The 17099-nt window shown below is 32.9% G+C and overlaps 1 protein-coding gene across 1 annotated transcript in view; it reads right to left on the bottom strand.

The window, feature by feature from the left end:
• LOC143056466 (uncharacterized) overlaps positions 1 to 17099 on the bottom strand; it is a 62027-nt gene that overhangs the window by 15909 nt on the left and 29019 nt on the right. The window contains exons 3-8 of the mRNA XM_076229544.1: positions 16179 to 16490; positions 14754 to 15047; positions 9160 to 9890; positions 5959 to 6055; positions 3101 to 3202; positions 1863 to 2153 (exon numbers count right to left, since the gene is read on the bottom strand). Of these exons, the coding sequence (XP_076085659.1) occupies positions 1863 to 2153; positions 3101 to 3202; positions 5959 to 6055; positions 9160 to 9890; positions 14754 to 15047; positions 16179 to 16490 (1827 nt within the window). The remainder of the gene's footprint in view (positions 1 to 1862; positions 2154 to 3100; positions 3203 to 5958; positions 6056 to 9159; positions 9891 to 14753; positions 15048 to 16178; positions 16491 to 17099) is intronic.

The following is a 17099-nucleotide window of genomic DNA, read 5'->3' as shown; positions in this document are numbered from 1 at the left end:
ACTAGTAAGAATTACAAAAATTTCAGAAAAGGTGAGAAATAAAATGTAGACGTTGTGCTTCAGTTAAATTCCATATCTCTATGGCTTATCTAGAGCGGTTATGAATCCACTAGTACAGAGAGGCATTGCTTCACTTTTCTATCTGACGTTATGACATCAACATATTGAACCTTTTTTAACCATTGTTTGTGTTTAAAATGAAGTGAAAAACGGTACATAAGACTATGTTTTCTTCTTTCTTAAATTGTACCAATATTATGCTATACAAATAAACTCATCATAGATACTAGGATTAAAATTTTATATTAACGCATTTCGTCTACAAAAGACTAATCAGTGACGCTCGAATTAAAAAATATTTAAAAGGCTAAGGTAATCGATTCCTTAGGAAGAAAAGCCTTAGTTTTTTTTTTCAAAAATTCAAAGTTTTGTTAACAGTTGTTTTATAATAGTGAACATATCAATGATTACTCAAGTCAACACAAAAGTGCTGACAACTGGGCTGGTGATACCCTCGGGGAAATAATTAGCCATCAGCATATGCATATTACTTTATTTGGCCTTTCTAACTTTTTTTTAATTCGAGCGTCACTGATTAGTCTTTTGTAGACGAAACGCACGTCTGGCGTATATACAAAATTTAGTCCTGGTATCTATGATGAGTTTAATTGTGCCTATAAAATGACATATGTTCACTGCAAGATTGAAGACATAGTTCGAACCTTTTTTAGCTCACCTGGCCCAAAAGACCAATTGAGCTTTCCCCATTATTTGGTGTCCGTCGTCGGTCGTCCGTCGGCGTCCGTCGTCGTTAACTTTTACAAAAATCTTCTCCTCTGAAACTACTGGGCCAAATTTAACCAAACTTAGCCACAATCATCACTCGGGTATCTAGTTTAAAACCTGTGTCCAGTTGCCCGGCAAACAAACCAAGATGGTCGCCATGGCTAAAAATGGAACATATGAGTAAAATGTAGATTTTGGCTTATAACTCTGAAACCAAAGCATTTAGAGCAAATTTGACAGGGTACAATTGTTTATCAGGTCAAAAACTATCTGAATCGGACAACTGGTTGTTGTCTTGCTGCCCGTGAATTGGTAATTTGAAACTACTCTGAAACTACTGTGTCAAATTTAACCAAACTTAGCCAAAATCGTATTAGGGTATCTAGTTTGAAAAATGTGTGAGGTGACCCAGCCAACCGATCAAGATGGCTGCAATGGCTAAAAATAGAACACAGGGATAAAATGTAGCTTTTGGCTTATAACTCTGAAACCAAAGCATTTAGAGCTAATTGATAAGGGGTTAAATTGTTTATCAAGTCAATATCTATCTGCCCTGAAATTTTCAGATGAATTGGACAACTAGTTGTTGGGTTGCTGCCCTCCCCCCCTCCCCCCATTGGTATTTTTAAAGAAATTTTGCCGTTTTTGGTTATTATCTTGAATACTTTTATAGATACAGATAAACTGTAAACAGCAATAATGTTCAGCAAAATAAAATTTAAAAATAAGTCAACATGACCAAAGTGGTCAGTTGACCCCTTAAGGAGTAATTGCCCTTTATAGCCAATTTTTTTACAATTTATATTAATTTTGTAAATTTTTGTAAATTTTTACAAAATATTTTCTCTGTATCTAAAGGGCCAAGTCTATTATAGATAGAGACAATTGTAAGTAGCAAGAATGTTCAGTAAAGTAAGATCTACAAACATCACCATCACCAACACACAATTTTGTCATGAATCCATCTGTGTCCCTTATCTGTGTCCCTTAATATGCACATAAACCAAGGTGAGCGACACCGGCTCTTTAGTTTTAATTTTGGTATGACTTGCTGTAACGAACTTTTAATTACTAACCTGGCGCTATCATCTTTAAATCAACGTCAGCTTTCTCTTTTGTGTCTATGTATGATAGAAAACCAGATATCAAAGGTATTACTTCATGGTGTAATTCGTGTATATCATTCATAATATGTTTTAATACGTCAAGTATGATATCTAAGTTCTTATAAGAATAGCTTTTTATTTTCACTCCTGCTTCTTTATTCATCTGTGATAAATGAATTTCTTGTAAGGCTTTAGTGATTTCATTCTCATCCCAGTTATCAGGAACATCCATTTGAAGAAGAACTGGTATTGTTCCTTGCCCTAGAAAATTGTGTGAAAGTAAAACTTTTATTGTTGATTCGAAGTTAAAACTGTTAGTAAAATTTTTGGTGTGCTGATATTGAGATGATCACTTTCAATTAATGAGATAACGTGTTTGTTATAATCTCAAGATCTTTAGAAGTTATGATAATCATAGTTATATCTGAAAATAATCAAAATATAGCAAGAGCATCGTATATAACATAACATAACCTCTTCTTTGCGTCAGTAAATTCTGGCTTAAAACTACGTAACCACATTTCAGCGTTGAACAGGGATGTATTAGTGCACTTATTTGTTACATAGAATTATTATATGACGTACTTCTTTCGTATTGTAGGATAAGGCTACAGATTTCAAATAAATCTAAGTCTTACATTTCTATCTTTTTTCTTAAACATGTTAAATAACAACTAAAAAGTATCTTCAATTCTTATAGTTATTAACCCCACTTTTATTTTTTCGTTGGCTACTATTTACCGTTTAATCCAAAACTACAGAGTGAGCCGCCATGTTGACATGCAGAAATCTATAAATGTGCAAATGTCAGCTTAAAATACAGGTGGCGCTAAGCAACCAGCAATAATGAATGTATTATAGTACACATTTATTCCAGTAACTGTAAATTTAGGGTTCATGCGACATACTTAGATGACACGATAGAATTTATTTATCTTCGAGGAAAGCTTTAAGTCACAAATGCCCCATTTCTAATAAGTCGCTATTTGAAGAAGAACTGGTATTGTTCCTTGCCCTAGAAAATTGTGTGAAATGTATTATCAGTAACTTTTATTGCTGGATTAATAAGTAGGTTATCAAAATACGCTTGGTTGCAATAAGTCCTATCCCAACGATTTCACAAAAGATTTAACGCAAAATTGACATAGTGAATTAGTAAATTGTCCAACCTTGATCTGAATGTCCACAAATGAAAAATATATTCTTACCTTCATCTATTGTCCCTTCATCTTTAGATTCAATTTTTTTTTTCAGGTCACTGTTTCCGAAAACTCGAATAACTACTTCATTAACAACGGTTTGTAATGCCTCTGAAAAGGAATCAAGTTTAATTCACGTCAAAATCATGATTTCAAAGTAAACATCTCTTTGGACAAAAATTTCAATCTATCAATAATTGTTGTGACCTAATTTCTATTCACCGAATCTCAACATCAATAGGGATTTATATCGCCAACCTCTTATCTCATATCTACTGCAACTGCAGCCATTAGTTTGACAATTCCACAACTTGAATATATTATCCCCATGACCTGGGCCATTATTAAATCAAGAGCGATATATGTGAAACAGATGGTTAAAAAAATACAGTTGCTGAAAAACTACTTAATTAACAGTTCTTAGATATAGGACGATGTGGTGTGAGTGCCAATGAGACACTCTCCACTCAAATAACAATTTATAAAAGTAAACCATTATAGGTCAATGTGCGTTCTTCAACACTGAGCCTTGGTTCACACGGAACAACAAGCTATAAAGGGCCCACAAATCACTAGTGTTAAACCATTCAAACGGGAAAACCAACGGTCTAATCTATATACAAAAACGAGAAACGAGAAACACGTATTAATTACTTAAACAAACGACAACTATTGTTCATCAGATTCCCAACTTATAACAGGTGCAAACATTAGCAGCGGGTTTAAACATTTTAATGGTACCAAACCTTCTCCCTTTTTCTGAAACAATAGTATAACATCACAACATAGAAAAGCACACGATAAAATATCAACTGGAAGGCTTAACTCAATCAAATATAAGCGATTTGTTTGAAAAGTACTTTATATACTGCAGTTGATAAATGGATAAAATTGAATAAAAAGCGGAAAATTAATGAATTATTTATTGTTCATATTTTGCAGATGCTTTTAAATCAAAAAATGACATTTTTACTATAATGACAGTAATTTGACAACTTAAATCACACTGCAAAATGAGTGAACTTATGATTCTGCTCGTTTTCTACCCTGAACTGATCGTCTACTTTCAAGCATATCATATTGCTGATTATATTTGACAAATTTTGCAGTTTAAGGAGCGATGATGATTGAGAAAAAAATATAACAGAATCAAAGTGTCAATGTTTATAGACATGCCGTTGACGAAACAGGATCCACATGTGTTTCTTAAATCTTTATTAATGGTGATGGAGACTGAAATATAAAAAAAGAAGATGTGGTAAGATTGTCAATGAGACAACTCTCAAAAAGAGACCAACTGACACAGAAATTAACAACTATAGATCACTGTGTGGTCTTCAACAATAAGTAAAGTCCATACCGCATAGTCAGCTATAAAAGGCCTCGAAATGACAAATGTAAAACATTTCAAACGAGAAAACTAACGGCCTAAATAATGTACAAAAATTAAACGAAAAACAAATATATAACACATCAACAAACGACAACCACTTAATTACAGGCTCCTGACTATGGACAGGCACATACGTACAGAATGTTGAGGGGATAAACATGTTAGTGTGATCCCAATCCTCCCCTAACCTAGACAGTGTTGTAACATTACAACATAAGAACGAACTAGAAAAATCAGTTGAAAAAGGCTTAAAGCATTAGATGGATACTAATAGAAATACTATACTGAGTGGACGTGACCGGGTACTTGTATATCCTAACAACAAAATATACTACGTACAGATCTGAGAGTACTCCCAGTAACTGACAGAGCTATTATTCAGAGCCCCAAAAGTTGATAAAATCGAATAAAAAAATTCTCTTTAATTTCGTACTTTATTCAGACTTTTAAAAAAATAAATATTCGAAGGTTACTGATGAGTCTTTTGTAGACGGAACGCGCGTCTGGCGTAAATATAAAAGTTCAATCCTGGTATCTAAGATGAGTTTATTTACAACCACTTTGTCGATGCCACTGTTGGTGGAGTTTTAACTCACCGAGGGAATCATCAGCCAAGTAGTCAGCGCTTTTGTGTTCACTTGAGTTGTCATTGATATGTTCATAATTACGAATTAACTGTTAACAAAACTTTGAACTTCGGAAAATACTAAGGCGTTTCTACCTCAGGAATAGATTACCTTTCCGGAGTTTTTCGATACATTGAAGACCCATTGTTGGCCTTCGAATGATGTCTGCTCTATGGTCGGGTTGTTGTCGCTTTGACACATTCCCCAATTTCTTTCTCAATTGTATACCTTAGCTGTCTTAGGCAAAACTTTAGGATTTTTTTGTCCTCAATGCCCATAACTTCGTACTTAATATGCCCTTTTTAACATTTTTGTATTCGAGCATCACTGATGGGTCTTTTGAGGACGAAACGCGCTTCTTGCGTTAATATAACATTTCAATCCTGGTACATATGAGGTTTTTTCTACCCTTCACTGATTATTTTCTTTTCATACAAAAAAGAAGATGTGGTATGATTGCCAATGAGACAACAAGAGACCAAAATGACACAGACATAAACAATTATAGGTCATCGTACGGCCTTCAACAATGAGCAAAGCCCATACCGCATCGTCATCTATAAAAGGCCCCGATAAGACAATGTAAAACAATTTAAACGAGAAAACTAACATGCCCGATTTCAAAATGATATCAAATACATAGGTGTTATCCTTTGTTCTATATTGAGTCCTGGTGTACATATTTTATTTGTTGATTTGGCAAATAAAAACATCCGACAACTGTTGTAAACTAAACACACAAAGGATTGGTTCTAATGACCCAAGTAATTTACTAAAATATTTGGTAAAGTAAAATGCTGAACAAACTCCATGCGACAGTACAAGTCTACATTATTGAGGCTACCAACCAATTTCAGGAGCTGCTTTCTCAATAAGAGTGTCTTCATCCATGATTATCTGTTCAAATCTTGAAAATGTTAGGCGAAATTCTTCTTGATGACGTTTCTAAAAGATTTGAATATAATATTAAATTACTTAAAATCACAAGTGTATTCTTTTCTTCCTTGTTATTTACAAATTATATGGGAGAAATTTGATATAAATAAAAAAGAGATGAAAAAAAGGACAAATATTTAACTGAAAGTGGCGAATTCATGTTGTGTGTTAATAAAGGAAAGTACTAATTAAAATAAAATAAACAGTTTTTTCATGTTGATTTTTCTCAATGATTTGAAAGGTGATGATTTTGAAAACGTCACCTTTCAAATCATTGAGAAAAATTAAAATTGGAATACACAAGGAAGACAAAAAAGGGAGAGATTTTGGATGCACCAGTTACGAACTCTTGAACCTGATGGACTCAATGAGAGAGACGAAACAAGATTTAAAAGCAAATCAAAACCATAATTATTTTAAAATCATACAAATTAATTTATAGAAATTCATACAATTAATCGAACATCTATATATGTGTTTAACTTTTATTCTAACTTCATGTAGTTTTAGCTACAAACATATTTTTTGCAACATCAATCAATATGTTACACTTTTTCTCAAATCTTGTATAGATTAAGCTACAAAAATATTTTTTGTCATGCATCCGATTTCACCTTGAGAGATGTACACGCCTGATGAAGCTTATTTGTTCATCGAAATATTGCGTATTTCTATTTAAAATCTAATAGAATTTTTAATGTATAAATTAGCGTGTTTAAGTTATATTCTTAGACATTTATATAATTTTAATTCAGTAACTGTATCAGTTTATTTTCACAAACTGATCCACGCTTAAATAGATTGAATGTTGATTGTTGCTATTTTTAGACATTATATATATATATATACAAATATACTTTTTTTCACTTTTTGGTCTTTTGGAAAATGTTGTTTGTGCTGTTTTTAGACCCTTCTACAACGAAATTTGTTTTACATGCACACGTATAAAAATTGCGGTTTTTATCCTACGCAATTATAGGTTTGAACGTAGTTTTCAATTTAGACTCGTATATTTATTGACGCTACTTACCATTATGGAAAAGGAAAAACTACAACCAATCCTTTCTTAAGGATTTTTTATTTGCTACATCAATCGAGGGAGACGTCCTTACATTGGTAGCATTTAACTAGCACATGTTTTGTTACATGTTTCTAAATTTACTTTTGATATATATATAAGTATATCACAAACGACACAAAGGTGAACAACCAGATAAATTTTCCAAAAACATTTATGATACCTATCAATTAATAATGTACATTTCATTAGGGACTATCGTTTGCTCTTTTTTTTCATTTTCCTATTAAATGAACCTTGTGATATGTGTTTTTTTGTCTCTCAACATATATATATATCCTAGTAATTCAGACAACCATGTTCGTCAAAGTTTCATATTATAACTCGCCAAAACGTAATACTAAAAATAAATTAAAGACTGAAAGTATATATACATAATATTTATGTTATATGAATTTAAGGCGCAATTACTACATAAGTAAGCCGCCTACCAAAACCAATAACAACAACAATGTTGCTAGGTTCGACTCGACTAGGTCTGACAATATTGATTATTTAATTGGCCTGAATATTAGAATTTGCTTATTTGAAAACTATACAGGCGTGTTTACATTTGTATAACTTAAAAAGAGGGACGAAAGATACCAGAGGGACAGTCAAACTCATAAATCGAAAACGCCATGGCTAAAAATGAAAAAGACAAACAGACAAACAATAGTACACATGTCACAACATAGAAAACTAAAGAATAAGCAACACGAACCCTACCAAAATCTAGGGGTGAGTTCAGGTGCTACGGAAGGGTAAGCAGATCCTACTCCACATGTGGCACCCGTCGTGTTGCTTATGTGATAACAAATCTGGTAAATAGTCTAATTCGGTAGGTCACATTCATGAAAAATAAGATTGTTTTAGTAAAATAAGAATAACTTGATCAGATTCATTTTACATGCATTCTACTTATATCTGTTATCCTGAATGTTAATTGATATTTGTATGTACTGTTTCCTCTTTTTTTAAATAGTGGTGCTGATTTGTGCACTTATTTAAATACCTCACACATTACTTAAGAATGAATTGAACGTTCCTTTCAGCACAATACAAGAATCCAATCATGTTGAGAATAATGACTATGTATATTTTAATATGACATGCTGGTGGTAATTAATTAATATTCTACTATCTTTGTCACCCCCTCTATCTCAGAGTTGATGTCGTGATTTGGTTGCATACCCGTGTCAAGTGTGTAGTATGTCTTAATTGGTCTCCAAAATAATGTTGGTCGTCATGTATGCAATGAAGTTCTACTCCGTAAAGGTTAATTTTCTCTAAGTTTTATATAAAGGTTTATAAATAAAAACAAAATTACATTGGACCTTCTATTAGTTTGAACAAGAGAGCTCGACATTACGATACTAGATTTTATAGGAGCCAAAACAGCTAATAAGTTCCGTTTGAATCTTGCCTATCTACATTTTTTTACGATTTTATGTAGCAATTATACTACATGTATGCTTCCGATTTTCAAACTAAAATGGCCGAAAGTTTTCAAAGTAAACAATGTCCATTTGTACACGAACAGAATCCTAAAAGTATGAACAATTCACCTATATATATGAGGACAACTTTTTGATACAGCATAAGAATTGACACATTAGCATGTTTTGCTTAAGGGACATATATAATTCTATTGCAATGGCTGCCGTTATGATAATGTAAAATGGCCGCTATGCAAAGTACCCCAAATTTTGCCATATGAATCTTCTATTTTAACAGCATGGAGCACGAACAGTAAACGGTGCTATAAATGGCTTATTAACTCAATTAAGGACTTACGAAAGCTCTGACCAAGGCAAATATAGCAGTTCATCGTTGGAAGATGAAAGACGGCAAATGAAGTCAAAACAATTTCAACAAGATTCATGGAAAAAATACCTTAATAATATTCATGCTCATGTTGTAAGTAATAGTGCGTAATTGCGAAAAAAAAACTGTTCTAATTTTGTATTTCGTAATGAACATGACGAATGAAAACGGTGATTTTGGGTGCATACAAATGAAAAATAGGAAACACTGAAATGCAACAAGGTCATACCTGAAGTTCTGCACATTTATCTCTGCAAAATTCTTGGAAAATCTGCTGCTGAACAAAACTATCGCTTGCTATCATCATTGATCCTCTTATTTCATTGATGTTTTTATAAAAGTTCTCATTATATTGCTCATCATTTATATAATATAAAAAGAATTCACTAGATTCTTTCAAAATTTTCCATTTGTTTTCAAATTCTTGATTTACTATTGACTGAGAGTCTGATTGGTGAAAGACATAGTTTCGTACTTTCCTGATATCTTCACACTTTTTGTCAACACCTAAAGTAATATTCACACCATGAACATTTGTTATTAGAATAGAAAGTAATGAAATATCCACATCAGACAAAGAGACAGACGATTTTACTTTGTAAGAACACGTGCAACGTTGCCTTGATCCATCCTTGCCTCTTGTGTGTTTCCGATTAAACATGTTTTTATCATGCTCAAATAATATTGAAATTTGATCTTTTGTTAACATAAATTTACATTCACATTTACATGAGCAAGCTTTTGCACATTTGCAGCATTTAAATGAACATCGACAACATGGATGCGGTTCATGTAAATGTAATATTTTATCTACATTTTTCTTTAAATAATTTTCAAATGAGTCAGCTTTCAAAATGCACGAGTCAAAATACTTTTTTGTGACATCTCCGGCTATATGCACAACAAATTTGACAAGTCGATGGAAGTTATCTTCTAAATTCTGGTGATCAGATGCATCTACTACAAATCAAATAATAAATAATGATCACAAAATAATCTAATAAACATATAGATCAATGCCTTCTACAAGCGGCGAAATATGCCAAAGAGACATTCAAACTCATAATTCGAAAGTAAACTGACAAACTAAATGCTGAGCAACACCAACCCAGCCACCAGTCATGTTGTTCATTTACATTCAAATCTAGTGATAAGTGACCTCACATTTGAGTTAACTAGGACGGGATTGTTTTTCTGACAAAAGAAACTATCCTTCATCATCTGCGAAACATCTCGTGATGGCGTCCGTAAAATTAACGAAGGGATGATTTCAACTTCTTTGCTTGAAACTTTGGAAAACTTATTTAATAGCTTCCTTGTGATCAACAACCCTTTATAAAGCAAACATGACCTAGAATATCGTATAAGCTTAAAGATTCAATATACATGCAGGCACAGCTGGAATGTTGCTACATAGAACATTTTGAAATGGAAAGTTCACATTTGTCTTGATATAATCATCTGCTTTTTGTCGTAAAGTTTAATGTTCAATTTCTAGATGGAAGTCAGGATATGAGGTAGCCTCAACTGTATTTGCCGTATCCGTTATCTCAAGTTTGATGCTAAATGCATTTAAACTATAAATAAACATATGAGTCATTTTATCAAGACGTTCTCAAACAGCCGAAGGCTTTTGAAAGCTTAAAACATTTATTTAACAGATTATATGCAGCTATTTTTTTTGGTTTGTGATACTATAGGGGTACAAAATTCCATTAGAAAAGATTCGAATAATTTTAACACTAAATACATAAAAAAAAACTTTCAAGACATTACCGTATCAATAATATGTCTACTAAAACACACTACCTAGTCATAAAGCTAAATGGCCACGATTTTCTGAATATATATGAGATGTTTCTTAACATTCTAATTGTATATACAATTTGTTGAAAACACTGTGGCGAATGTCCTACATTATTCCGATTTTAAATTTTGTGTCATGATAGTTGTACTGTTTTTTTTTATGCTCGTTTGCTTCTGAAAAGTAATTAACTCGTATTATCAAGAGTGCACGATTTAGACAAGTTTTATGATAATTACAAAATTAAGAAAATTAAGAATCTGGCAGCACATGTGAGGGATGGGGAACTTAAGAATAGAAAGACGAGTCCAATCTTACCCAGGGTAAACACGGGTACTCCGAATGGTCAAGCACTCCATACTAGCGCTCGTTGAATTGGTCTTGCTTGTGAAAATTCAGTGATAAGCAACACTCGGTGATGCAACATTCAAGGAAAAGAAGGCGGGATTGTAGCTAATAGATGTTTAACATATATTTGCCATTTGTGACACATGAACGATAAAATTGAGAATGGAAATGGGGAATGTGTCAAAGAGACAACAACCCGCCCAAATAAAAAACAACAGCAGAGGGTCACCAACAGGTCTTCAATGTAGCGAGAAATTCCCGCACCCGGAGGTGTCCTTCAGCTGGCCCCTAAACAAATATATACTAGTCCAGTGATAATGAACGTCATACTAATTTCCAAATTGTACACAAGAAACTAAAATTAAAATAATACAAGACTAACAAAGGCCAGAGGCTCCTGACTTGGGACAGGCGCAAAAATGCGGCGGGGTTAAACATGTTTGTGAGATCTCAACCCTCCCCCTATACCTCTAACCAATGTAGTAAAGTAAACGCATAACAATACGCACATTAAAATTCAGTTCAAGAGAAATCCGAGTCTGATGTCAGAAGATGTAACCAAAGAAAATAAACAAAATGACAATAATACATAAATAACAACAGACTACTAGCAGTTAACTGACATGCCAGCATATTTAAATTGTTGATCATTGTTTGAGTAAATATTTTTTCTATCTATAACAGTTTAGTAAAAGAAAAAAATACAAAAATTCAATGAAGAAAACGTATCAAAAGTCAAGGGCAAACACTCCTTCAGTGGTAAATTTAATAAATCGGTCATGCAGGATAAGTGGTAGATCTTGGTCGAATGAAGTATAATCTTCGTTTTCTTTTTCACTTTCTATCAGAGCGTCATAGATAAAGGCAACAGTAGTATACCGCTGTTCGAAATCATTAATCGATTGAGAGAAAACAAATCCAAAAAATTCCAAAAAGTTGTGCCAAATACGCGGTTAAGGTTATCTGTCTTGGATAAAACATACCTTAGTATTTAGAATAATTCATACTTTTGCAAACAGTAAATTTATAAAAATGAACATATAATTGATTAACATGTCAACTCAGAATAAAAACGAACACATAACAAACAACCTAGGTCAGCACACAAAAATAGCACAGCCGAAACACGCATTGTACGCTCGACGCATAAAAGTGACGTCACAGGTAAATTTCTAAAAAAAAACATATAAAACTAGAGGCTCTCAAGAGCCTGTGTCGCTCACCTTGGTCTATGTGAATATTAAACAAAGGAAGCAGATTGATTCATGACAAATGTGTGTTTGATGATTGTGATGTGCTTGTACGTCTTACTTTACTGAACATTCTTGCTGCTTACAGTTATCTCTATCTATAATGATTTTGGCCCAGTAGTTTCAGTGGAAAATGTTAGTAAAAATTTACAAATTTTATGAAAATTGTTAAAAATTGACTATAAAGGACAATAACTCCTTAGGGGGTCAATTGACCATTTCAGTCATTTGACTTATTTGTAAATCTTACTTTGCTGTACATTATTGCTGTTTAAAGTTTATCTCTATCTATAATAATATTCAAGATAATAACCAAAAACAGTAAAATTTCCTTAAAATTACCAATTTAGGGGCAGCAACCCAACAACGGGTTGTCCGATTCATCTGAAAATTTCAGGGCAGATAGAACTATGCTGACAGATTTGCTCTAAATGCTTTGGTTTTTGAGTTATAAGCCAAAAACTGACGCCTATGTTCTATTTTTAGCCATGGCAGCCATCTTGGTTGGTTGGCCGGGTCATCGGACACAAATTGTAAACTAGATACCCCAATGATGATTGTGGCCAAGTTTGGTTTAATTTGGCCCAGTAGTTTCAGAGGAGAAGATTTTTGTTAAAGTTAACGACGACAGACGCCGGACGCCGGACGCAAAGTGATGGGAAAAGCTCACTTGGCCCTGTGGGCCAGGTGAGCTTAAAATAGAATATAATTCAAGATTAGGTTTGTAATAATGATAATTGATGTATTTAATAACAGTGAAAATTACGATACTATTATAATATAATTATGTAAGTAATTAGATAATTAATTGTATTAGATATCTATATCGGTATTTCTTCTAAATCAAACTGTAACCCAAATAATATTTCTTTTAAATATTTCTTCTAAACCAAGCTGTAAACCGGTGTTCAAAGTCATAAATCGATTGAGAGAAAACCAAATCCGAGTGACAAACTAAAAACAAGGGGAATACACCATCAATAGGGGAAATAAATTAACAACAGGAACACTGATGTGCAACAAAAACAAACACCAATATGAAAAGAAACGAACTATATGATAACAACTGCCATATTTCTGACTTGGTAAAGGACATTTTATGTAAAATGGTAATTTGAACCAGGATTTGTGGCTAGCAAAACCTCCCGCTTATATGACAATGTTAAAAAGAATATCGCTAAAATGACAATACTGCATGATAGAAATACAACACAAACAAACGTAAGGACACACATCTAAGAAAAACGCTCAAACACATAACATATAATAGTCGACACAACATGTAAACTGCAGAACAACAGCGAACACATTCCATCAACGACACACAGCCCCGGACTTACACTCAAATGCAGTTACGAATATGTAATTTGGAACTACGTACAATTATTTTCACATTACCAGTCCAAACAATCATCAGAACATTGATGGTACTGAAAGGCTTTTTTATGATCACAAACGATAAGACTTAACTCATTATCCAACCGAAACCACAATAAAAGCATCAAATACAAATACATGAATATTGGATTTATATAATACCTAGACACGTCGTAAAGCAAGGCAAATTCACACTAAATAAAACAGTCAAATGCGGGAATAGGTCACATTAGGAAATTAACAGATTGAAGACATAGATGAATAAACCACAATATAATACTTGGTTAAAATATCATTAGTAAATTTGATGCGTTTCCCTCAGTTTTAGTTTGTAACTCGGATTTTGTTTTTTTTTCTCTAACGATTTATGAATTTTGAACAGCGGTATACTACTGTTGCCTTTATTTAGATACATAAACATCGTATATATCAAACAATTCGCGTTGGTGTCCATACATTTAGGGAGTTTCATTTTTAGTCTTCATTTCTCATAACTTTTCAACAGTTTCTGCTATAGGAGCACTTCTAATGATAATGTAAACATGGACGAGCATAACGTATCAATTGAGATATATTAACATTATACGACAAACAAGGATATATTACTGTTGAGAAGTTGGAAATAGATGATTGGCAAGTATAAATCATCCCATTTGTCATATATTTGGGTGTGAAGTCATGCTATTGTGTCTTAATATTTACCACAACCATAAATTATTAACCTTCATGACCCTTTTCGATTTTGTCTTTCTATTGTGCTTTTCAAGATTAATAATTATTTGAATGTTATTTCAGGTTTTATTTATTTTCAGCTACTGTGGTAATGTTAGTCGATTCACTAACAATCTGTTAGATACCCTTTATAGATTATGGTTGAAAATTTTCCATTGGTTTCGGAGTAAAAGATTTTGACGATAGACGCAAAGTGATAGCAGTTTTTCAATCCAATAGGTCAGGGTGTGCTAAAAATTAGTAAAATATGTTTTAATGTCTTTTAGATAAACAAGTAGACGCATATAACAAGTCTTATGTTAAAACACTTACATATATATGTAAGAGATGTTCCGTTACTCGACCCAATACCAGCATCATTTGCAGCATTGCAAACATATGTCCCTTCATCCTCCATTGTAAAGTTTCTGATGCTGAGAGATGGCTTTTCTACTGTACCCCCTTCGTATTTTTCACAGCACAATGAAACTTGTTTCGCCGTCCCTTTTGACACTTTTACCCATAGGAGATCTTTGAGTTTATTCCCTCTAACGATACACCTGACCTTTTGTGTACTTCGTTTGCTACATTCCTTGTTGATGGGACTTGTCACTGGGACAGGTTTCTCTAAATTATTTAAGATAAACAATTACCAGTAACCGAGGTGGTATACATGTTTATATATGGTAAATATATAAAATTTTATTTCAATAAACAATCATTGATACTTCAAAAATAGTAATGAAGATATGGTAAATGTCGTTAGCTGAAAAAAAAACATGATAATCCTGCCATTAACATGATAACAAATCTCCTAATAAGATAAACGTAAAAAATTAGTCTGAGCAGCTCCCATTAATATTTTCTGTTATTGGCATTTGTGGAGTTCGTGTTGTTTCTTATTTATTATTTAATAACTGTTGATGTAAATTTTTTATGAGTCTTTGTTTACTCCTTGGTTTTTATTGTTATTGTCTTGAGCAAGACAGAGCTCAAATGTTTGCTGCTGCATATCGTTTAACTTACTTTCTCCTATGTGGATGATGGCATCTCAATGAAAAGTTCAAATTAATCTTGAAAGCATCCATACTCCATCGGATATATATTTAAGGATACAACAGATACAGCTTAGTCTGTCTCACATATAGACTTATTTCTGGTTATTGGCAATATGAATCAGGTAAGAACAAAACTTTTCGTCAAAAGCGACAAATTATGCTTTTTTATTGTCAATTCTCCATTTCAATGTAGAAACATTCCAAAAGTACCATAGTATTAAGTTTGTGTCTCCAAGTGAACATTTGATACGATATTACAGAGCTTGTATTTTATGTTCTATCATGCATTCCTTGATAAACGGTTCTTACGAGGAAGCTATTGAGAGAAGAGTCCCAACCGGTTTAGTATAAGTCATTCTCACCAAAACTTTTACGGATGCCATCACGAGTTGGTTGATATGATATGTATTTAAATATTCTTCATTTTCTTTAAATTCCTTGTAAACGCATATGTGCTCATTATGCACACAATGTGAATGATTGAGATGTTTTGTTTCAAAGATAAATAAAAAAATATCAAATAATGTATGCTCACTGAGAGAAAGAACAATTTTTGAAGGCGCTGTAAAGTGGGTCAATGGGGATAAAGGAAAGAGACTGTAAAGATGGGTTTGTTGAATAGCTTAGAAACAGTATAAAGTTGAATGACCCAAATCCTAAACAATTAGACTGTCAGATTACTGAGATCATAACTGCTCACCAGTAAAAGCCAAGTATGCAGATCCACCTTTCTTTATTCCAACATCATTTTCTATTTCACAGCTGTACGTCCCTTCATCGTCATGCTGAAAGTTCATTATAGTCAGCCATGGATTTTCATCAGATCCGCTCGAATATTTTTTGGGGTCCATTGATAGTCGAGAAATTTGATTACTATTAGGTTGATTTAAAAACCAAGCTGCGTTTGAAATTTTCGTATCATCAGGTAAATTATAGATTTGGCACTTGATAGTCTGACTGTTGCCTTTTGCAACATTTTTAAAATCTGGCTGTATGCTAAATGACCATTTATCTAAAAATAAAATGCGTCAAATAGTTATTTCGTTTTATATCGAAGCACTAAAGATGTTTGTTACACAAATTATTTGATTTATATTTCAACGTGCAAGAATTTCTATCATCTGTATAATCAGAATGAGAATCAGATCTAAATATTTTCTTATCAGAAATTTACCTTGCAACGGTCTTCTTAATCAGTTGTTCAAGTTTTATTTATTTGAAAAGATTGGTGCTTTTTCTATTGCCCAAACATAAGCCGTCCAAAGAATCCATTTTTAGTATTGATTTTACTACCTGATGGAACTATGACCATATATAACCGTATTGACAAAAGGTTACGAATACTATGGGCCAATAACGCAGGAAACCAATAAGATTAAAGTTATCATTGGGACATTAACATTCATAGGTCTAACGAGCAACAACATGGAAAAATATGACAAAGAGCCAACCAATATAAACTGAGAAGATGTAATATGATTACCAAGGAGACTATTAGTAAACAGTCCAAATGACGGGGATTTAAGTACCTGTATATGTCACCGTATTGTCTTTAAATGGGCAATGTTCATACCTTATAGTCAGCTGTGAAAACCGGCGACATGTCCACAAAACACCGCAC

This window comes from Mytilus galloprovincialis, chromosome 13, assembly GCF_965363235.1.
Source record: "Mytilus galloprovincialis chromosome 13, xbMytGall1.hap1.1, whole genome shotgun sequence".
NCBI lineage: Eukaryota > Metazoa > Mollusca > Bivalvia > Mytilida > Mytilidae > Mytilus > Mytilus galloprovincialis.
This window is presented reverse-complemented; position numbering and strand designations above follow the sequence as displayed.